This window comes from Musca vetustissima, unplaced genomic scaffold (genome assembly GCF_032173495.1).
Source record: "Musca vetustissima isolate MV318-11 ecotype Yass unplaced genomic scaffold, APGP_CSIRO_Mvet_v1 utg53124, whole genome shotgun sequence".
In the NCBI taxonomy this organism is placed as follows: Eukaryota; Metazoa; Arthropoda; class Insecta; order Diptera; family Muscidae; genus Musca; species Musca vetustissima.
In genome coordinates, this window is record NW_026886405.1 from 16,152 (window position 1) to 41,679 (window position 25,528).

Sequence of the window (25,528 nt, forward strand, 5' to 3'; positions counted from 1 at the left end):
CCTAATAAATTCTTTCTTTTAGAGCCTTATTGTATTACAAAAAAAAACTTATTATTAATATCCTAATTATAAAATAAAGTATGGCATTTTGTTTGCCTTTAAAAGACCCCGAAGATCGCAGATGTCTTTTGCAGGATATCGATTTGTGTGTATTAAATAATAAAAATATATATTGGAAATAGTATATATAAGAGTTGAAAGGGGACATTTTTGGTGGAAGTTTTTTTTTACATATATTCATTTTTTATAGATTTGTTTAGAGGAATCTTCTTTCAATTTAAAAGCGAAATATGTCTTTATGAATTGTATATCTGGGAAACTAAATTTATGAAAAATCGGGAAATATTAGAATCGTTTGTTTACTCTTATTAATCATCGAACTGTAATTGTCAATTTAGATATGAAGTAAACTAAAACAAAAGAATAAGGCCTGCAAATTTTAAAAAAAATGACTATCGAATTGAAAAGCGTTATCTCTAATTAAAAGGTGTCCAAAGCCCCCTCAACACCGAAGTTTCGGAGGTATTGTTATATGGAAGCTTACCAATAAAGGGGGCCAATATTGATCATTTTTGGTAGGACGATTTTCTACACAAATACAATTAACACGTGAACACTAGTAATCATGACAAGAGTCCAACGATAAAATTAAATGTACGACAATGAAGCACCATTCTCCTACACTGCGAAGCCTTGCCCATAGATAAGGGTTGATCTTATTGGACCCCATAATAAAAGGCTTGTGTCGATTGGTGTAAAGAAGTATTCCAAAACTACGATCGAAGTGCTTCAAAAGAAGTTCAAAAGTAACGAATTATAGGTCCATGCATGTGAGCTCGAAAAAAACAGCAATCGGCCGTGTGTATCTTCAATCAATCGGAGTGGAAAAATTATTGGACAATAGCTTCAAGCGAATGGAAAAGTGTGTAAATCATGTTCGAGGATAAACCATATAAAGTAGTCGTCGTATTAAGGGAAATATCACGAGCAATGGTTCATGTTGAAAGAAAACAAATTAAAACGATGTTAAGTTCGGCGCGGCCGATCTTTTTATACCCTCCACCATGAAGATGACATACAAAATATGTAAAATGAATGGGGGTACCTAGGAGAAAACTTATTTTATAATAGGACCTTTTATATGCCGAAAAAGACATAAGAAAAATATGATTAGCAAAATCCCCAAAATACCGAATACCATTATATGGGGGCTACACTGAATCATGGGTCAATATTAATAATTTTTAGCACGGAGATGTGTTATACAAAGAGAACCCAAAATACCAAATTACAGCCAATTTGGTTGATAAACTTGTCCAACACGTGTACCGATATATTCCATCTGCAATAACAAACATCCTAAGAGTACTAGAAATGTCTATGCAAAAACTCTATCATAAATATTGCGATCTCTATCGTGATTTTAATAGACTGACAGACAAAGAGACGGACATGCGTAAATACACATGGAATCTTATTCCGATGTAGAATATATACTTTGAGGGGTCTCTTGTTAATATTTTGAGGCTTTACAAATGAAAGTACAAAGTGAATACACACTCCACAAGGAAGAAAGGCTTTAAGTTCGGATGCGCCGAATTGTTTATACCCTTTGCCATAGGTATATTGCCAGTATGATTTTGGGAAATGTGGGTTAAAGTTACGATATAATGGAAAAATACATTAATAAACCAAAATATCAAATTACAGAAATTTCTGTTCAAAAATGTTTCCAAATCCCCAAATACCGGATACTTGCGGGTAACGTTTTATAGGGACTATACCAAAAGAGGACCTATATTTATTATTTTTAATATTACCTTGTATGCCGATTCGGAAGTTAGTACAACAGACGGACATGACTAATCGGCTTTACTATTTACCATGCTCAGGGATAAGAATATTACGATGCGTTACGACCGGAATGATAAAATATAATCCTCATTAAAGAAAGCGTAGCGAAATTTAAATGGAGCCTATATTTTTATCGCTTGAAAAGCTATCTTGACACGCTTTAAGCTTTTTCTAAATATATTTTACTTACAGATTAATTAATAAGACCCTAGATGGACGGTTTTTCCAATTTTATAGCCATTCAAAAAAAATGAAAAGAAAAAGTTTACTTTTAACTTGTAGTTCCTTCAGATGTATATTTAAAGATCCCATTTAAGGTAGCCTTTGATTTAAAAAATCCGTATTTGACTACATCATACTATTTCGGGAGAACGAAATAATTTTCCAATAATTTTCTGAAGTAATTTTCGATATATGGCTTCTATACTATTTGACATTAAATTTAGGCAGGGAATATCGCAAAATTCAGGAGTATACAAATAGACTCTCCATACAACTAAATATTAAACCCTAACATCTGTCTTGATTTGAACATTTCCTTGCAATAAACTGTATTTTCCACCAAAAAGTTTCCCCATTAAATTCTACGAAAATCATCAATTCAAAACTAAAATCTCAACTAAACTCTCAAAAAATAGCAACAAAATAAAAAGACAGGACAGACAGAAAAAAAACGTTTGTTTTGTGTGTGTGTGTTTTGGTAAAAATATAATAAATCTAATATACATTATTTAGAAAAGTTCTTAAATATCAGCATAATGAATCTACGGGAAGCTGGTCTTGTTTTATGGAAAGACGTCGCGATGATTTTGCTTTTAGGCTGGTATTGCTGCTACTGTGATTTATGTTGTTGTTGTTGCTCGAACCATTTGTGGAATTGATTTTTTCATTAATACTTTGGAAATTTGTGGTTATCGATGGCAGAATCGATGAACCGCCCACAGTAAATGAGGGCGTATTATTATTTAGTGGTTCCAATTCGGCGGCCAATGCACCATTTGGTATGGAATTTGAGCGTGTATGTAAGCGGCCAGAGTCCAATGACTCATCACTGGCTGGATCCATGTGATCCACGGAGGCAACGGAAGAAATGTGTTTCAGCAGGCCGGCAGATAAGGCGCGATCTAAGGGATATATCAACAATACATATATTATTCTCTTCGTCTCTGGGAATATTCACAAAGAAAATTACTACTCACCCAAACCGGCTTTGTGATTTTTACTATATTCCTCTTTGAGGTCATCTAACTCTTTGGACGAGCACAGCGGTGTATCCACATCATAGGTATTATTGAAGAGCGTATAATCGACTTCATATTCACCGGTTTCTTTGCGGAATGATACAACATTGACAAAACGATGACCCCATAGAATTTCGGAGGGTAAATAACTGCTGCGAGCTTGTGTTGTCATACCAGTTGATTCAATGACGCCCTCTATTGTTAGAAATGTGAATTAGTTATTAGCTGGTTGTGTACAGTACTCGGTGTTGTTGTGCAACTTACCCAACATACAAACCACCTCGAAGCGCTCTTTTAACATATCGGATGCCGATAACATATACAATGGACTATGTCTATCGATTTTATGAACAATTGTTGTGGGCCAAATAAACATTAGACGATCCTCACCGCCATCGGCGCCCACTTTTAATTCTTGCTGATAGAATGGCAGGACTTCACCTTCTTTTGTTACCTGAAAAGGAGAAGTAAAAAAAATGGGTAATAATTAGGAATTTCAGTTATTTAATTTAAAGACTATATTTAAGGTGGGTTTTATTTGTTTACATACTACTAGATCTCTGTACGTTAGTCTGTTGACGAAGAGAGAGGTTTATAATTTTGAACATACCTATGATGTATGGTTTTTCAATCGAATTTACTCCAATTTGATATTTACATTCTCATTGAATTAGAAATGTTCCTACAAAAAACGCCCTGGAATATCTTCCATATAGAGATACCGCACCACTTTTGGCAGCATTTTCCCACCAAAGTGGATGTAATTTGACATTACGGTTTGTTCATGGAGGGTTTCAATACCGATTTTTTCTCATACAAAGGCCTTGCTTAATTTTTTGTACGTTTAAGTTCCTAGTCCTGTTTTCCTACCTTATTGACTGATATTTCATTTCTGGTTGATTCTTTCATTGAAAGAAACAACCTACAATCGGAAAATTTACAATGATGTTGTTATCATATGAAGTTCCCGACCTCTTTATTAAATTTTAAATGCGCACATTTAGTGAAGAGTTTTAAAAAGTTGGGCCCGACTTATCTTAACGACGTCGTTACTTGTTGAAAGCCTCTACATTCCACTTTTTTTGTCGGTCAAATAGGCGAGGATTTTGCACATGCCGTCCTTTGCTTCTACCAATTGGATTACTTTGCGACGTGATTACTTTAATGTGCTACGTATGTTTCTCAAAAGTTAAACGAACTGGATTGAAACATTCCCATGAAAACGCCAGATGGCGATAGACAATAATTGGGCGCCATTTTTCCCGTTTGTCGGTATATCCAGGATTTTCGAATCGCTCTCCAGAATTTGCAAATTTATTCCATTTTATTTAATTTTTGTTCGAAGTTTACATGTAGTCCAAACATTTATGATTTATAATATTTTAGGACACAGAAATTAATTTATTCAATAATGCATATATGATATTAAACTCTTTAATCTATGATATATTTCTACCAAATAAACCGAATTTAAACTCAAATTTAAATATTCCTATCCTTGATATCCATTTCTAACATTCAAGGACATTTATTTAGATTGTCCTCTAACATTTTTTAACTTAAAGTATACTTAAAATTGCTACCGGTAAAGTTTGAATTGCAATAATTTCTATCTTTATCTCCCCTACTTCTATTCCCACTGGCATTCCACTGGACAAACAAATATACACATTTACATACTTTAAACTCATAAATTCGTCAGCAATGATGACTAATTCAATATCATATTACTTTTCTAAAAACTCATACCGACAAACAAATTTCCGCATAATACTATTATTTCTTTCCCCATCGTTTCAATTGCCGGCATATTGTTTTTTTTTCTTGTCGTCTTCTTCTTCATCCTGTACTACTCACCTTCTTTCTGATGAGCTGCGCCCTTACGTGTGCCTCAATAATGTGCGATTTGCGCATATCACCCACACGAAACATTAAACACGGCACACCATCACGATGACATATCACAGCATTGCGAGAGAACAACAGCGTCTGGGCTCTCTTCTTTGGTCGCGACAACTTGGCAAAAACAATGCCCACCATAAATGCTTGGATAAATACACCCGTTATACACTGGAGGCATATGGTAAATATCGCCTCCGGGCATTCTTCGGTTACGAACCGGTTACCATAACCGATTGTATGCTGGGTTTCAATTGAATACAAAAATGCTGATATGAACGAACGCACTTCGGTCACACACATAGTGTGTGTCATATTTTGTATGAGTTCGGGACGATTATCACGCATATCAATCCATTCTAAATCGCCATGGGCATAGGCTATTGTCCACCAGATGAGACCGAAAAAGGCCCATGATATGAGAAAGCTACAGGCGAAGACAAGTAGCGTCCATCGCCATTGTGCATCGACAAGGGTGGTGAAGATGTCCTGCAAAGAAAAATCAGAAAAAAACGGATTACAAAAATTGTTGACAAATTACAATAAAACTCTAAATAAAAAAATTTCAAGGTATTACTTTAATAGTCCATAGACTTTCATGGGCTTATGGAAAAAATTGCAGTTGCAATTCAAAGACAAAAACATTTTTTTATTCTTAAATTTCAATAATAACGAATTTTTGTATCAAAATTAAACTAATAAAATAATTTGTTTGACCTAATATACATTTAGGTTATTATATTTAAAGTTATGAAATATCTAGGTTATTCGAGTTCGATGTAAGCTCCTACAACAATTACAACATTCTGTAAAATTCAAGAGAACAGAGGGAGGGGAATGAGATTTACGTCCGAAAAATTATCAAATTTAAATGTGAATGGAAAAATATTGACATATCGATTAAAGCAGGTCAAATATTATTTACTGATTACATTTACGAACTGTTTTGTAGTTCAACGTCTGCGATCACTGTCGCAGACAGTTCGACGCTGTTCAAGCGCGGGAATGGCTTCAGGCCACAAAATAAAAAAGTCGATTTTCTGAATTACGTTTTAAAAGAGAGAGAGAGATAGGGTATAATGGGCCAACATGGGCTAGATTCTGAAGAGCATGGAGGGGCAACATCCAAAAGAAACGCATGAGGGCAAATTGTTCTAAATACGGATTTTTTATCCCTTAATTCGGTGGGAAAATGCGAATAAAACTTAAAAAAATACTTAAAATGTAGCTGGAACTTTAAATGAGGCCTATATAAAAACATCGAAAATTCATTCAAAGAGCTTTTTCATGCTCTAAGAAACCCGAATGCTAAATTATTATTGTGATGTCTATCTTAATATCCACGGACACAAGGACATGGCTAAATCTACGAAATTTTTTATTCTGATCAAGAATGTATAGGTTTTGGGACCTAACACAATTATTTCGAGGTGTTGCAAAAGGAATGACAAATTTAATATATACTCAACCATTTAGTTGAGGGTATAAAAACACCCTAACCTGCCAAAGAATTTGTTATTGGCATCTTGCGATTTGTTCTGAAAGTCAGGAGGCCATTAAAGCATTCCATTCAGTATAAAATCTTAATTATGAAGAATTGTCGGACTCGTTCGTATTATTTACTAAAAACATATATAAAAACATTAAAAAAAAACAAATATCGAGGAAGAAAAATCTGTTTTCTAAATTATTGAACTGGACAGCCCAATCCGCTCAGAGCTGTTTAAATCTATGTGTGCTTTCGGCATTTCTGCAAAATTAATACACAGGATAACTTAAAAAGGCGTAAGGTCAACAGTTATAGTCGGAACGAGGATTCCTACAATGTTAGAGTTTGTCGTGTGACCTTTTTGAACATCTTGCTGGAAAAGGTCATACGAGATGCAAATGTGAACAGAAATGGCACCCTGTACACCAAACAGCATATGTTACTCGCCGACGACATCGACATAATGGGTCGAACATTGCGAGCGGTAACAGCCACCTTTGAACGAATTGAGAAGAAGTCTGTCCAAGACGTCCAGTAGACTCGGAACTTGAAAACTACAGCTTCGAGGTAGTGAACGATTTTATATACCTCGGTACCACCATAAACAAAACTAACAACATCAGCTTTCGAATCCGGAACAGAATAGTGTTGACCAACATATGCTACTATGGTCTGAGTAAGCAATTCTAAAATAACAAGGTCACCTTTCGACAGACCAAACTCACACTATACAAGACGCTGATACTACCCGTGCTGTTGTATGGGTATGAAGCATGAGTACTTGCGCAAGCAAATGAGGCAGCACTCCGAAAGATCTATGGCCCGATCTGAATCGACGGTGAATATCGCCGCCGGATGAAACATGAATTGTACCATCTATTGAACATAGTCAGACGTATGGAGCTGCAGCAACTATGTTGGCTAGGTCATGTTCTTAAAATGGATGAGGATGTCCCAGCTCAAAAGGCATATAAAAGCTAGTCAACTGATGGTTCACGCAGAAGGAGAAAGCCACGAATTCGATGGAAACATTAAGTGAAAGGCAACATTTCGGAGCATGGGTTCTCAAACTGGAAGAGCTGCGCACAAGACCGACGTGTCTGGAAATCGTTTTAAGCTCGGCCTATGGAACTAATTTTCTGTCACAAGCCAGCTAAGAAAGTAAGTTGCGCGGATGAAACATGGCATCTTGTTATATTCGAGTCCGGCTCATTAAATTAAGGAAGAAAAGGAACCGATCTACAAGGCAAAATGTTCTACAAAAAATACACACAACAATTATAAATCAAGATATGAAGCTATCTCTACATATATATAATAGGGTCGCCAGCAAAAAAATGATCCAGCCATATCTCCGAGGTTTGACCTACAGCGAATTTTTCCTTCTGGGGTTTTCATATCCTCGCAAATATCTTTCATTCCCAGTAGCAATTTTCGACCCCCCAGGACTACGACCCTTTACATGACTTCTACAGAAAAAATAACCCTTCAAGTTTTCAATAGACAAAATACCTTCTTTAATGTATTTTATAAAAAATACCTCTTTCAGATCCTTTATAAACGAAATATCTTCTTAAAGCCATCTATAGATTAATGACCTCCTGCAGGTCTTCTATAGACAAACGTCTTCCATCAGGTGTTATATAGAAAAAATATCTCTAACAAGACTTCTATAGACATACGACCTACATAAGGACTTCTAAAAACATCAGACATTCTTGTATTATTCAGGTTTGATCAAAAACTAATAGGCAACGATAAAACCAATTATACGCGCATATATGCTTCCATAAATAGTATAGTAAAAATTATATTGTGTACATATTTATAATAGACATTTATTTCACCTTCACCCTTAAGCACATATTTTCAACCTGTATTACATCTTTATCACATATTAAATAGCTTCCAAGAAAAAAACTACCCTGTATGTGGGTAGTATGTATGTTTGTATATATTTAAGAAATTTCCATACAATATTAGGAATTCATTAGGTAACTCCTACATAATTCCTTTACAAATAAAGTCTCAAGTTGTTTAACAGGATTATTGGAAAATTCAAAGAAGAAGGGGAATTACTAGGAAGTCTGGAAAAAATCTCCCACAGCTTTATACAAACATACATAAATGTCCATTAAACAGAAAATCTATTTCCAGAAATAAAATTTATTTTAAATATTCGTTGGAAACATTTTAAAACTGAATTATCGAAATATTATAGTTGTAGTTATATTTTAAATAGTTACTTTCAATTGGATTTGTCGTTAGAAAAAACAAATAGAACATTTACATTGGCCTAATGGCAATATTAGTTTGAACGCTTGTGAATATTTGTAATGGGGTATTTAAATAACCCCACTTGAAAATATTCCCACACAAATTCTTTTATTCCATGAAGGGTTTATCAATTGCAAAGTAGAGGCATCAACATGTAATTCCCCTTAATGATGAAACAATCATGCCCAACTAAATACACTTGAAATTCCCTAATAATAATCGGGGTATCTTAGAAACATTGTACCTACACTTCATACTGTTATGTTTTTTAATCCTATTTGATAAAATTGTTTTTTTTTTTTTTTTTTTTGTTACCACTGGATGGGTGTTTGATGTTGTTGTTTTTCACTTACCTGCAAATATCTTCGTCTCCGTTTGGCAACATTACCTTGTACCACATTACAGTCACCATGTTTGAATATCACGCGTTTTCGTATGCGTCGAGAACTAAAACGTGTCTGACGATACCTGCAAAAGGATAAAGAAAACGAACCATAAGAAAATTGTATTGAATGAATTCCAAATAAAAAATGTGGATTATATAAATTTAATTTTCAATCCGATATAAAATGTTATTGAAATAAAAACGAAAAAAATGCTCTGCTGGGGAAGGCATTTTGTATTTGACGAGTAAAACCTCTTATACACTCGAATATAAGTAGATATTCAAAATACCTGAAATCGATGGGGACTTTTAAATGTATGTCATGGTAAATTGCTGCCAGTACACAAAGGTCGACCAATATTTCTAATATTTTATAGGAAGATTTCCCACATAATGAGAACATAAAAAATCCAATCGGAGCCACCTCGCTTGAATAAAAAAACATGTCAGAAATCCTCTAAATACCGAAATTGGGGGCTATACCAAAAACATGAGCTAATATTGTTAAAACTGTGACACAAAATGCAGATGACGGTCTGAGCGTGTAAAGTTCTTTATTGAGGTCAAGTTTTTCATATAAATACAAAAATTTCAGGACTGATAAACATTTTATCCACATTTCATTCAGAACCGACTGATTGTTGATGGTCAAAATCCTCAAAATGTCGAAAGTTAGAGGTCGACTACTATTCTGTTCTAAAGTGATTGGCTGACTTAGCGATTCATCAACGCCCACACGAATCGGATGAAGCTAGAATCTTGAACTTTGAGGTGAGGGTCACATTTGGTCCAAAGGTATCAGATAAGGCTGGATTTTTGGAAATTCGTACTAGAACGGCAAGAAAAGTACTAAATGTGGTACCATTTGTATTTGGCGAACCGGTAGAGCTAGAACTCTTAAATTTGAAATGAGGGCTGCTGTTGGAGTTTAGAACTATCGAACTATAAGTAGAACATCCGAAAAGTACTAAAATGTCCTAAATTTTGGTACAATTTCGTAGCATGTGAATGGATAGTGCTAAAAACTTGAAAATTGGAATGCGAATTAAGGTTGAGATGTAGGGTCGATATAAGGAGGTGGTTTTTAAAGCGTGTTCTCATGTATACGAAAAGTACTAAACTGTACTAAATTAGGTGCAATTTGAATTTGGAGAAATAGATGAAGTTGGAATCCTTCGTAGTTATGTGTACTAAATTTGGATTTAGGTGAACCGACAAAGTTGGAACATTGAAATTCGTATATTTGATTATTGTTGGAGTTTAGAATTGGGGGTGTGGGAATTTATACTTATTGGTACTAAAGGTACTAAATTTGATAAAATTTGGTTTTAAGGCTGGAATAGTAAAAATTTAAAATTAAGATTACTGTTGGAATGTGGAAAATTTTTGAAAATAAGTATTACAAAAGTAGTGTTGAGATATGTGAGGTAGTTTTGGAAATAGAAGTAACGATTGAACATATTTATCACACAGGATTGCAAATGTTTTTTTTTATACTATAGTGGAGACATAAAAATCAAAATAATATGGTCTCGATAAATCGGATTTTGGCAACTTCGAAAAGTATTGTTAAAACTGGTCCCTTTTTGCAGAAGCTCTATCTAATACGGGGTTTTCAAACTGGCATGGTTCAAGATATGTTGGTTACAGGTCTCGACACTCCAGAGGAAGTTGCCGCACATAATTTTTCCTTGCCACGGCACTTATTCGTTCGAAATGTCAAGATATGTCGTATTACAAAAATGTCGGGTTCTAAATCTGAAGAGACCTACGAAAAGATCATTGAATGGATCACGTATAAGACTCCCACTTTTATTCACCTTTTAAATTAAATTCGAACAGCAATTTTTTTTCTCCTAAAACCTTATATAAGAATTTAAAAATATTTTCCAAAAAATCATCTTTTGAATTTTCAAATTACTACTATTTTCTTAAATATTTCAAGGCATCATATCAAAACACAAAGGACGCGGGAAATATGTTATAGTTTTTATCCTGAATTTTAGTTCACCTGTCTGTATGTCTGTCACACACTCTGACACGAACACGCACACACAGTGTGTCAGATAGCAACAAGTGTTTTGCACATAACAGCACCCAACTATGGCGTGCAAAATATTTAAACAGTTCATGTTTTACTCTTTACCCAGCGACTCTCACTTTCTCCGTCCCGGCCACCTACACAACCTGTGATGAGGCTTAAATGAGGTGACATTTTGTTATCCTCTTCCATTGGTGGTTATTATTTGGTATGTGGCCTAGAGGGCGCCGCACATTTGCCACTTTCCTTGTGGCTTTCCATATATACAATTGACAGGAATGTTAATTGCTGTCTTCGATATTGAATTCCTGGCAACAATTGCACGTTGATGATACAATGCAAATATTAAGGTGTGTTCGTTTTCCTCTTCCTGGCGGTGTCATGCCAGCAAGGAATGAACAAAACACAGCACAGAAAAGAAAAGAAAAACAACTCGGAGTACAAAGTTTTTAGTACCACACATCATTACCATAATTGCCAATGTGCCATTAAATAAATATTCCGGAAAAGACCTTGACTAAAGGATGAATTTAATGAATTTGTCATTGATTCAAAATTGTTGAGATAAAAAAATTCAAGGGCTGGTGGTCCATTGGTATTGAAACCAAGGAGTGGCATTAATATTTTATTTGTCAAGGACTTAGGCAAAAATATAAACAAGAACAATTTAAATTTGTTTACAAAACATCTAGCATTAATGAGAATCTCTAAACTTTGTGTATCAGATTTTTCCCTAGACTCCAATTACATTTTTTTTATTTTGAAGTGCTATCTGAGAACCCAAAACTGCAACTAACTAAAACTGCCAGTTTCGCTATATGTTTTTTGTAATAAACCACTTGTCAGTGTTTATTAAACCAGAGAACAAAATAGCAACAACAACACCAATAAATAATTTATTTATTTATTTACCAACAAGAACTTAAATAGCCAAAGCTTGTAGAATATTCTAAACATACTGCATTAAAGAATGCAATAGCAAAATATGGAAATTTAAAATAAATCGCAATAAATCGGAAAGAATTTGATAATAGGCCATAATCAGCAGTTTTTAATTACAAAAAAAGTGAATAAAGACAAAACTAAAACGGAACTAAAAACTAATTAATAAAAAAATTCTTTACAACAAGTTCACCATGAGGTGGTGTTTAATTTAATTTACAAAATACCCTGATAATTCGAACTGAGACCCGGTAATAAATATATCCGATTATTTGGAATATTAAGAATTGTAATTGTTGGTGTTAATAGCAAAATATGTTTATTAAAATATTTTACTTTTGTCAGCAAAATTTTGGATGGACTACTAAGGAAATGATAAAAATTAAAACGTAATAATTTTTCATAATAAAGAGCTATGGTATGTGGATATTTCTATACAAGAATTTGTAATACAAAAAAATTATAATAATAATTATAAATAGCAATCAAACTACAGAACATCATTATGACACATCTGAAGAACAAATTTTGCCTTAAGATTGGGTTCCGGGAAGGGACAATATTTATAGCAGCTATAGTAATGATCTATTCATATTTGAGCAGTTTATTTTCACAGCGGTTTAAGTTTATTTTAGGGTTTGATACACATCTTAGTTTTTTACTAAAATTTACAAAACAAATCTTCTAACATATTTAAGGGCACAAAGCCACAAACAAAAGTAATATCATTTACCAATATATTGGAAACAAATCAAACTCAAACCCTTAAATATCTCAATATAAGAAAAAAAAAGACTAAAACCACATTTAATTATTAGGCTACAACGTTAAAAATCATACCCAAGGCTCGACATGTATCCAAATCTGTCAGGGCGAGATGACTTGACTTGCATGACATTTGGTTTCAACAATAAGTGGTCATATGCCACGCATCACGCATAACAAATTACTTGCTGAGAGGCGAGTTCGGTCAACATTTTATTTCACATTTGGGACTGGACATTTTCTCCCCATTTCTCCCCATTTCTGTATTTTTGCTGACGTTTTTCGAATTGACTGTAATGGGATTTTTTAGGTTATCATTAGGTAGAAAATCTACCTACCAAAAATTATTAATATGGGTCCACTGTTTACAGTGGCACCCATATAACAATACCCAAAAATCGGTATATAATGGAGTTTGGGAACCTTTTTTAATCAACTTGGCTGTCATTAAGTATTAGGTTGGGGAAAAAGAAGTTCATCATTGCCCTGGTGGAACACGTCAACTGTCCTGTTGGCCAATTATGGTCATTTCTGGTCAATTACTATCTTCAAAAGGTCATGTTTTTGACAGTAGAGATCAGAATTTAGAGTTTGGCCATATGGAAGCAACTAATAATAAATAATCTTCTTCCAGTTCCATCAAATGCACAGCAGAACTTTCCTGACCGTTAGTCCTGGTTTGGCCACCGTTTGAGGTGCTTCACCGCTCTTTGACCACGATCGTTTTCGCACAGAGTTATCGTATGTGATCCATTTCTCATCTCCAGTCACCATCCGTTTAAGAAATGGGTCTATCTTATTCCGTTTAGCCAAAGCTTCGCAGATGGAAATTCGATGCATCGTTTTTTCTGTTAGTTGGTGTGGCACCGAGCTTATTTTTGAAGCCATCGAGTTTATTTTTGAATCCAGCTTTGTTTAAATGGATTTAAACTGTTTTATGGTCGAGTTAGCTCCTGGGCGATGTTACGATTGCTAACATGCCAGGCAACTTCGATCATTTCTCCGATTTTATCCACATTTTAGACGAAAAAATAATGGATTTCTCTTTCCCCAGCCGAATGTTTACGATTCTCATTGTGTAAGAAATGTTTCGGTAAAGCCCCATATAATTTAAATACTTGATGTTTTCCAAACGTTTTTTAGCCGAACTGGCTTTAATTTTTATTGTTTCTCATTGCTGACAACCAATGAGAACTTCCTACTAAAAATTATTAAAATAGGTACAACTGTTTTTATATATTTTGAGTTCTTCCTACCAAAAATTAAAAAATAAATCTTTTTTTGAGACGTAGGCTCCAAATAAAGTGTGAGATTTTTATATGTATTTGGATAGTCCTAGACGAATTTTCCAACCGAAGTGACTTTCATGGACCTTGGTGGGTAAATAGGTCAACTTATATATAGAACATTTTCACTATAAGTTTCTGTTCTTGCCGAATTTTCTATCCTGAGTGTTTGTAGTTTGTTGGTATTCGTTTTGTCTTGGCAGTAATTTACCACGACAAAGGCCACAATCGATTTTATGTATTTTTAATGTCCTCCTAATGGTGGAGGGTATAAACAGTTCTGTCTGGTCAAACTTTACAACGTTTCTACTTGTTGTAGTACAAATTTTAAAATCGAATTGGCTACTACTTAAGTCTGTAGAGATGAGCTCCTTGTCGAGATAGACATATTTTTATCAATAGCATTTTGTTGGGTAGAACATTTGACGACATTTAATTACAAATTATTCAGCAAGAAAAAAACAGTAAGGAAAGCTCACACGAGATGCTAATATATACATTATCCTGTAGATAGAACAGACATATAATCTTTAGACGACCATTAAAATGGAATGGGGGGAAAGGAAACTAAATGTGTGATCTAGATAGATAATTGAACCAATTAAAAAATCCATGCACATACCATTCGAAAAATGGTATGTCAATCGGATTCTTTTGTGTACCATTTGTATGAAATCGAGCAAACAAATATATGTTGAGCTATATGTAAATCTGGACCTAATTGAGCAAACGTGGCATATAACGTTTGGTATGCTGCAGCATAAAGTACTGTCCAAAATTTTATCTCGGGTATATAGATCAGACGTATATAAGAGCCCTATCTAAATCTGAACCGATTTTAATGAAACGTCACAGATATAAATTCAGTACGCTGTGCAAAAGCTTGGCTCAATCAGACAATTTTTGGGAGTTTGCACCATTTACATAAAATCGGACGAAACTATATATGGGAGATATATATAAATCTGAACCGATTTCCAAAACTTCGCATACATCAAACTGCACCTAATCTAGTACGCTGTGCCAAATTTTGTCAAAATCGGACAAATTTTGCGAGTTTGGTGCACAATTTACATAAAATCGTACGAAACTATATGTGAACAAAATCTGAATCGATTTCCACAAAACTTCGCATGCACCAATCAGGACCTAATGCAGTACGCTGTGCAAAATGTTGTTTCAATCGGAAAAATATTGGAAGTTTTTTGCACCATTTACCTAAAATCGGACGAAACTATATATGGGAGTTAGATCTAAATGCAAATTTCATTCAAATCGGATCATAAATGCGACCTGTTCTTTGCTCACAAAAATACATGAACGTACAGACGGACATGCATAAATCGACTCAGAAAGTGATTCTATGCATATTCTCAAAAGGAAGCATGGGTCTATTTCGATTCCTTTTGCCTATTACAAACGTATGTACAAAGCAATGGCTATCATTGTCATACCATAATACCGGAAAATTTAATGCCTAAATCGAAGCGGAGCTTCTTCCCAAATACCGCATTATTCAATGGGAGAGAAGACTTCATTGATGTGGTAATATCCTATTTGTTCAAAAATGATACCCATGAAAGGTATCCGCCAATGGCTACAATCAATTTATTTAATGTATGCCTAATGTTGAAGCTCGCGATCTTGGCTTCTTTTCTTTCCTACACATCGCACCAATCAATGAGGGATAACACTTCGGTGAGATGTAAATTTCACGTTTTGTCGATTGGTCACCGCGAAAATGCGACAATCGCACCGTCAAGACTTTTGGCGTCATTCGCCAGTTACCATTGGGGTGGGGGTGTATCACAAGAAAACAGCCACAGCCCTTTGAGTAAAAGGCATTTGTTGATCTCTTTGTCCCACTTTTATTATAAATATTCTAAATAAATTTAATATATATTTATATAAAATGTTATATACTTTACCAAAATAATGTTTGTACTATGAAATATGTAAAAATAATTAAGAATACGAAAGCGACTAATAGAAACATTATCACACACAAAAATTATTTGAATTATTTTAACTGACACTCTCACAGACACCAAAAAAAACAAACAAAAAATAAGACGAATTAATTTATAAAACAAAAAAATGAATACAGTGTAAACAAAAAGACGTTCTGATTTCTTCTTTCTTCAATTAATGGAGGATCACAAAATTTCTCTTTCTTCTCTATTAGATAAATATATCACATATGAATTTCAATATTTTAGATTACAGATATCCTTTTCAAATCATGAAAATAATTGTTTTTATTTTTTGCGTATTTTAAAAGTTATTAACATTTTCTTAGGCAGCGTTATTTTCGTTGATTTCGTTTTCGTTATATCTGTTAGCGTAATCCCGATTTGGTTTAGTTAGATGCCTTGGATTATTTTTCTTTTCTTTGTGCGCGGCGGTATTTGTTTTGTTTTATTAAATTTTCTTGTCGCTGTTGTTGTTGTATTGCTTGCGCTGTGAGCTGTAATTATCTTTTCCCGGCGCGTCGGGACTCTTCTTTATTTTATGAAATATCCAATTGAACTGTCAAAACTATAATTTTGATTTTGACTCAAAACCATTCTTTGACGTTCTTTGCTCGCGGAAAACAACAATAAATTTGCTCGACAATTACACATGCATACAAAAACTCATTGTTGTTGTTGCTGATATGTATTTGCATGTGTCATGTGAAAAAAAAGAATCAAACTACCAACAACAAAAACTGGAGTGCAAATGATATAAGAAAATTAACTCAATTTTAAGCCGTGGTTTCTTGAATGCCCTACACAAAGTCATATGGTAGTTGGATGTGGGGATTATGAATAAAAGAGAGGTGCATTACAAAACGATTGCTGAAGTCGAAATGGCCGATTTTAATATTAAAAATATATGTATTCATTATAACTGATAGAGCAATGAATGAAAAATTAGACCGTGATTTGCGATCAAGTTACAACAATGAGGTCATAGGACCCACATTTCACGCGTTTAAAAATACATGATTCAATGTTATTAAGTTAGGTATTATCAGAGTAGCATTTTGATCACCTGTGTTTGAGAAACTTAAATTATGTCCTATTACAAGGTCTGCGGAGTCGACTAAATTTTGATACATTCTTACTGCAGATTAAACTCTGAAAAAGATTAGCATTTACCCTAAATGAAACGTAACCTTGAATAAGAAAAATAAAATTTAATTTGGCCAATTATGTTTCCGATTGAATAAAGGTCAATGCACCGCTTTCGGTATTCCGATGGTGTTTGTTTTAAGTTTTCATAGGATAAAATAACCCATAACAGGTCCATGTTTTGACAAAGTAAGGCTCACCCTCCATTTTCAATACTATTGCTGTTATTTGCCATTTCGGCATCGTAAGTGATAAAATCTTCTTGACAGAATGTGTAGGTACATGTTATGATATATTCTCCGTATATGGATCACGGTCGGTTTTAGGTATTACTGAAGCAAATAATGTTGGAAAGTGTAACTAAAATTTCTAAAAAATTACACTTTGTAACTCACGGAGCACAACAAAAACACCTGATGTCTCTAAAATAAAAAAATGCTCTAAATACTAATCATTTTTTTTGTAAAAAATCAAATTACAGTTAATTCGGCTGATCCGATTCAAAAAGCTCATAATATAGAAAATTGTGGGTACTGCTATATGGGTGCTATACATAAAAGTGGGAGATATTACTAATTTTGGCGGAAAGATTTTCTATCCAATGCGAAGCTGACATATAAAATTACAGCCAATGTGTCGAACATCCTTGAAAGAAGGAAATGTGGAAGATACCGTTAAATAGAGGCAGTCTATTCGGTTTGAAAACGTGGAAATTTAGGGATGTCGTTGTATGTTGGATATAAAACTGGTTCTATAATGAAAAATTTTTGCATGGACCCTAAAAACCAATATCGGTGTGTACCTCAAAATTCACTTGCCTGCAAACAAAAGACTAAAAATAGTAGCTTTGTATCTCGATTTCTTCGGAATTAAGCTCGAACCCAACGTTAAATTCCGCCGGGTCCAACATTTTATTCCCTCCACCATGAAGGTTATGCCATAGCAAATTTTTCGGTTTGAAAATATGACCAACATCCTTGAAATAAGGAAATGTGGAAGATACCGTTAAATAGGGGCAGCCTATTCAGTTTGAAAACCAATATCGATGTGTTACGTTATATGGGGTACCTCAAAATTGACTTACCTGCAAACAAGTGGTAGCTTTGAACCTCGATTCCTTCGGAATTAAGCTCGAAATCAACGTAAGGCAGACATTCAAAAAACCAAAAACCGATAATGAAGATGTGCCATGGTAATTTTTTGGTTGGAAGAAGATTTGACAAAAATTAAAACTCAAAATATCAAATTAGAGCCAATTCGGCTGCAAAATTTTACCCAAAATCCCCAATATACCGGTCCCATAATATGAGATATTAAATAAGGACTTTTTTTACCCAATGAGGATCTAAAATAGTAAATTACAGAAAATTTTGGTGAAACACTTGACCAAACTTTCAAAAGACGAATTTTAGGAGATTCTGTTTTATGGGGTCTATCCTAAAAAGTATACTGATGTAGAATATATTTGGAGACGAGAAGCCAAAATATTAATAACTGCCACACTGGATGAAAAAACGTATCCAAACTCCCCAAAAATATCGAAATTAATGAGGTATCGTTATATGAAGTTGGAATTTTTGGTAGGAAGATGTGCGACCTAATCCAAAATAACATAGTGCAAGCAATTCCTTTAAAGAGCGTGTCCAAATTGGATGCACGTTAACGTTACCTTTTCTGGAAGCAGATTTTATTATATTTTCTAGGGAAAAAATAAGAATATAACAGGTTGGGGAATATATTAGGTTGGGGCCGATCGTCGAAAATGTCGACAAAATCGGAGAAATGGTCGAAGTTGACCTGCATGTTAGCAGTCGTAACATCGTCGAGGAGCTAAAAATCCACCATAAAACTGTTTTAATACAATATACAATAATATTATTATCAAATTTAAATAATATAATTATTTATGTAGGGTATTAGAAAGTCGCCTATAATTTTTGTCATATTGATATGCCACTGATCGCAATTTGAGTAAATCTACTTTTGAGTGTCATTTTACATTTTATTTACACAGCGCATTCGAGCTGTGGTTGTTCATTCTTATCGCACATGAAAGTCTGCTATATTTCAGTTTATGTTGTTCTCAATGGGCTATACTCTGCACATTTGTTTTTCTTCTTTTTTGAAAAAATCAACTGAAAATAAAAATATTCCCATTTACTTTTCGGCATATTTAGTTTTAATCACAATTCCCTCCTGAAATATTAGGTGCTGGTGTTTCTGTTGTACTCATATTTATTTCGTTATTGTTAATATTTGTTTAGTGGGATTTTTCTATTCTTCTTTATTTTACTTTTTTTGTTTTTATAATGAAATTCTGAATTTCTAGTTTTTACTTGATTTTTTTCATTCTTTCATTTTGTTTTGACATTTTCAGTCTGCCTTTTTTGTTTGTTTTGTTTTTGTTGTTGAAGTTTTCACATTGTGTTTTGGTTCGATGTGGTGCGGTAGCTACTGATAACGCATCGCGCTCACAATTTGAAGGCGTTGAATTTTGTTGTCTCATAATTTCTCGGCCCGCTCAGTTTACTTCTACCTCCGCGAATTGCTGGAATTCATAACAGAAGCTCACTGTAATTAATATCAACAATTGTTGTGATTTTGTTTGCTTTCGATGTTTTTTTTCGTTCTGCATTTTCAATGAATATCATTTTACTTCTTCCAATGAAAGAGAGTCATTGTTTTAATTTGAAGAAAATATTGTTTTATTCACCTGACAATATCGCTATATGAAAAATATATGCTATGATTCAGTATTGTTTGACTATCAATCAAAAATAATCATTGTATGCGATAATTTGTACAATTGTGGAAGGGGGGCCTTGAGGGTTTTATGCGATCCAAACATAAATAAACAAAGGAAGAAAAATATAGTAAAATATTAAATAATACATTAAATAAAAATATTAACTTGTAATTAATTATCCAGTAGATACTTAATTATCCATTTAGACTTTACAGGTACACTTTCTTCCTTAGGATTGATTTTCTTAAGATTGTCTTACAGTACATTATACCGTATTTGCACTTAGATTTAATCATCCTGCAATCGTGAGCAAACATCTTCTACAGATGTGGGGGTCTTGGCATCTGTTGTTGAGCAGACATCAGGCAAACATGGAAATTCAATAACCAACTGGGGGAGAGGTAATCTAGACCCAACCTTTCGAGTCTTGTGGGAAAATTATCTCAAAATCTATGTCGGGAAACGACTGTAAGACCGACATAACTGTCTTAGAATACTGGAGGAATGAAAATGTAGGTTAGATGGTGAAATAAGTGAAGCTGAACTGAGGTGCAACGGCGAAGAAAGTGAACGGTAAAACTGGCTCTAGTGTCCAGAAGGCGCTGCTTCTTCCACAAAAACCGTAACCAAACTGTACGAAAGAGAAAGGTGGCAGCAACAACTAGTAAGGAGGCGCTATCTATCGAAAGTAGGTATGAAGTAAACTGATCAACCGAAAAACGTTGCAGAACATAGCACTGCTAGTGAAGAAGTGGAAGTCTTCCACATATCAAAAAGAATGAAGAAGCTACTCTTCTTATGGTAGGCCCGGTAAAACTGGCTATGACTGTTCCGCTGGAACAACGTAGTAAGTCAATTTTGAGTTATATAACCTTATTTGTTTGGCTGGTGTCTTACAGGAAATTCAAAAAACGAGCAAGAGAAGATGAATATTTCGACCCTTGAACAAGTGAAGTATAAGAGTCATTCGCCGTACAGACTTGATTTCGCACATCGAGAAAGAAATAGGTTAACGATTTTGTCGCACAATATTGTAATGACAAGAGTTAGCCCCACCCAGAGGAAAATTACAACACTAAATAAGTAGGGATCCCAACCACTGCACAAAATTCAAAGATGTGTTGCTTCTATTCCTCGATAGATGGCAGCCTCATTACCTAGGACAGGACACAACAGACCAACCATAAGCTAAGCTTGTGTCATTCGTGAACGACCTAGTTCAATTGAACGAGTCAGTATACTGAACGATTTTGTTTACCAAACGCCGTTGATCACTGAACGACTTTTTTCACTGAACGACTTTGTTCAATAAACGTCGTCGGTCACTGAACAACATTAAATTTTACTCTACACCAGTGTCGTTCACAGGTGAAATGACTTTGACCAACTGTCAAACAAGAACAATTTCATATAAAATATGTTAAATTGAATGAAGGTACGTGTAATAAAATGAACACTTGGTAAATAAGACCATTGAGGTCTCGTTTCATGAAATGCGGTGCTGAAAAGGCTCAATGCAAATACTGCAGTAACTAGAGGGTCAGTATATAGCTAGAGCGCCAACATTTAAAAGCAAAACAATGCGCTGCCATACCAATTGAACTGAGTAACCATTTGAACGATATAAGGCAACTAAACAAGGCAAACGACCTAGTTCACTAGTTCGTTCGATCACTGAAATGAACGTGATGAGCTGAATAAAAATAATGAAATGATGGACGAAAAAAAAATAATGAAATGATGGACGTCCACAAATGGTCGATTAGTCCGAGCATTTGTGGACGAACTATGCTCCGTTGAGGAGTGACAGTAGAAAACAAATTGAGTACAAAAAGTAATTGACAATTGGTTTAAGTGCATGTTAAATTCTGGCAATTTTCAATTGGTTTGAGTGCATGTAAAGATTGTCGTGTTACCTATTTAACAGGAAAAATAGCCATTATTTTTTAATTAACATCTCCTTAGTTTAAAAGAAATACCTGAAAAAACGAGTAAAGTTTTTATCACATTCATGGCGAAAATAGAATATGTTTTTATCTAAGTAGGTAGTATTTTTTTATCTAATTTCCCAACAAAACACGTTTTTGTCTGTTTGCTTAGTCTGCCACGACATCGTATAACCAAAAAAAAACCGTCACACAGCCTTGAGAGATTGGGAAGAAATCAAAAACAAAATTCTCATAAATTCCTCTATTTGCCATAATGTCGTGCTCACTGTTTATTTTATCAGCTCGGAATAATCACAAAAACCGAAACGATTGTTTATCAAATTAAAATAAATGTACACTTTTTAAAAAAACATATTAGATTTGGGAAATTAACGCCATGAATAGCGGCAAATAGCATAGCATGTAGGTAGGTAGTCAGTCAGTCCGTCAATGAACGGTTTTATTATTATTTCATATTTTATTTGTATCGAGATTTATTCGTGCGATAAATTGACGTCAAAATATTGGGTTATTTGGTGTGATTATTTTTTTGTGATTTTTAAATTTTCCACAATTTTCAATTTTTATTTTCTATTTATCCAGTTGTTTGTTTGGCTGAAATGCTCTGTTTATAATAAAAATATCAGTGGACGGGAAATTCTATGGATAAATATTAATGTTTTTGATTTTTGTGATTTTTTATTTGGCACATTAATTAGATTGAAATTAAGCTAAATTATTACCAAGAATTTTTCAAATAGCATACAAGACACTCTGTAACAGTAAATTGGGTGAAAAGTATCGATGGCGATAAATTTTTATTTATTACAAAATAAAAATTAGAATAACAAAAACAAATAATTCACCAGAATGGGGCTACTATTGGCCACTACTGTTTACATATATCATGATAATGATATTATTATAAAAAATAAAATAAAACATTAAAATTACAAAAATTTTGTTTGCATGTAGTTTTGTAAATTTAATCTAAATCTAAATAACTTCTTTATTCCAAACAATTTCACTTGTAATAATAATACTTTTATTTTAATAGTTAACTAAATTTAATGTCATTAATTATTATTAAATCGTTTTTATCATGATTGTCAGTTTTCTATTTAAACACTTTTTTTATTTAATTATATATTAACAATTTCCTATTCGAACACTTTCCACTCCGAATACCTCCCTCACCCATTTCAAAACTAAAACAACTTGTCTAAATGGCGTGTTCAAAAAACTGAAAATCCAATAGTAAACTAATTAAAATCAATTCCGACACGATAAATAAACAAAAAATAAAAAAACTCATGGCTGGGTAATCGTTCAGAACCTAAGCTTTAAAATAAACATTTTTCAAATGATTGAAATGACTGCTATTAAATATTATTATAAAGGCTAATAATAAATTGTTGTTATAAAATAATTATCTAAAATAAATTAACACGAATGTAAATACACAATAATATTGTGATGAATGATGTATAAATATATGTTTGATGCCTTTGGGATTTGAGAGTTGGACGAGTAGAGGAAATAGGAAAGTAGATCTTGAAATTCTTCAAAATATTTAAGTAATGTTCCGAAGTGTTTTTTTGCGGCTCCAACGTCAGAAAAAGAAGAAGAAATATGGTCTTAAATGAAATAAAATTTAATGAAAATAAGTCATTTAGATCTAAATTATACACAAATACTTTAAGTAAAAATGCCGTTAAGGTAAGTCGGTCCTAACTTTTTATACCCTCCCCCACAATACTGCCACTTAATCTGAAAAATGCCTAGGACCTGTAAAATGCCAACATCTATAAAATGCCGGACTTTTATAACTGGGATATATCAAAAAATCTACCGGACCGTAGGAAAATCTTCTAACCATGAATAATACAAAAAAGTGTCCTTAAAATGCCGGAAAGCGGGAGATACCGTTTTATGTGGACCAATATAAATAGTTTTTTGATATTTATGAGTTTTATAAACAACATAGTTTATGATTATCATTATATTACTAATTATTTTCACTGTCATTATAATCACTAGTTACATTTGCTTAACTGACAATCATTATATTATGAATATTATACATGGGCTCCATACCATGATTACATAAAGCGTAATCTATAGTTTCATATTTGTACTGTTTTATACCCTTCACCACACTGTGGTACAGGGTATTATGTCTTTGTGCATATGTTTGTATCAGGCAAAAGGAAACGAGACATACACATGGTTCCTCTTGAGAATATGCATAGAATCACTTTCTAAGTAGATTTATGCATGCCGTCCGTCCATCTGTCTGTCTGTCCATGTTAAATTGTAAACAAAATACAGGTCGCATTTCTGATCCGAATGAGATGAAATTTGGTACAGGTCACTTATTAGGGCCAAGGACGAACCCTATTGAAATTGGGAAAAATCGGTTCAGATTTTACATATATATTTTCGTCCGATTTAAGGTAAATGGTACACCAAAGCCCCTATATATTTTTCGATTTGAACGAAATTTGGCACAACACACTGAATTAGATCTAGAATGATGTGTGTAAAGTTACCTGAAAATCGGTTCAGATTTAGATATAGCTCCCATATATATGGTGCACCAAAGTTCCTATATATTTTTCGATTTGCACGCAATTTTGCATGGCGTACTTAATTGAGTCTATAATGATGTGTGCCAAGTTTTGTGAAAATCGGTTCAGATTTAGATAAACCTCACATATATATTTTCGTCCGATTTCATGTAAATGGTGTACCAAAGTCTCTATATATCCTTTAATTTGCACGAAATTTGGCATAGCGTACTGAATTATGTCTGGAAAGATGTTTGAAAAATTTCGTGAAAATCGGTTCAGATTTAGTTATAGTTCCCATATATATTTTCGTACGATCGTTTTCCATAAATTTGTTCCATGGTACGCAGACGATTCTAAATCTGCCTGGATGTAATTAAATTTATAATAGGTTTCAGAAAGACATGAGTATGTTACATCGAGGGAACATTGACATTCAATTGTAAGGATACATATGTACCTTATACCCAAAGTGGTGAAGGGTATTATATGGCTATGTTACATACCATTTTCCAAATAAAATATTCAAAAATATTACATTTTGATTTTGAAATTATATAATTGTTAACCGTGACCCACAATGATAAAAACATTTTACTGGTATAAAGCTCAAAGTTCCCAGGTTTAAAATATATAACACTTTTTCCTCTCTATCGAAATGGACTTTTAGCCAAAAATTTGGCCCACAGTACATCGGCTCAAATAAAAAACTATGGGCATGATGATCATCTGTACCGAATGACCTATTTTTCGTATCTCACATGAAGAAAAAATGCGTAGTAAACATTTATACCCTGCACCACACCTTAGGAGGTGAGTACAAATATACAATTGCCGTGCTTCAAACGTTTTTCAATCTGCACCCTAACAACACGGCCACAACGGCTTATACCAACGTTTCAGTCCTTGCTGGTCAACGATTTTCTTCGCCAGAGGTTGCTTCTGAAGCCTTCAAAAGCCATGTTTTGGAAACAACCTGTGTGGATAAA

General features: G+C 33.8%; 1 protein-coding gene across 3 annotated transcripts in view; it reads right to left on the reverse strand.

The window, feature by feature from the left end:
* Positions 1-2,580: 2,580 nt before the first annotated feature.
* LOC133333867 (G protein-activated inward rectifier potassium channel 3-like) overlaps positions 2,581-25,528 on the reverse strand; it is a 39,653-nt gene continuing 16,705 nt past the window's right edge. For 2 of the 3 annotated variants that reach the window (XM_061542179.1, XM_061542177.1), the window contains exons 2-6: positions 9,114-9,228; positions 4,953-5,483; positions 3,360-3,549; positions 3,054-3,290; positions 2,581-2,978 (exon numbers count right to left, since the gene is read on the reverse strand). In XM_061542179.1, coding sequence (XP_061398163.1) covers positions 2,605-2,978; positions 3,054-3,290; positions 3,360-3,549; positions 4,953-5,483; positions 9,114-9,228 — 1,447 coding nt within the window. In that variant the 3' untranslated portion in view covers positions 2,581-2,604. Of the gene's footprint in view, positions 2,979-3,053; positions 3,291-3,359; positions 3,550-4,952; positions 5,484-9,113; positions 9,229-16,107; positions 16,183-25,528 lie in introns of those variants that run through there. The other variant, XM_061542178.1, reaches the window with a different exon arrangement.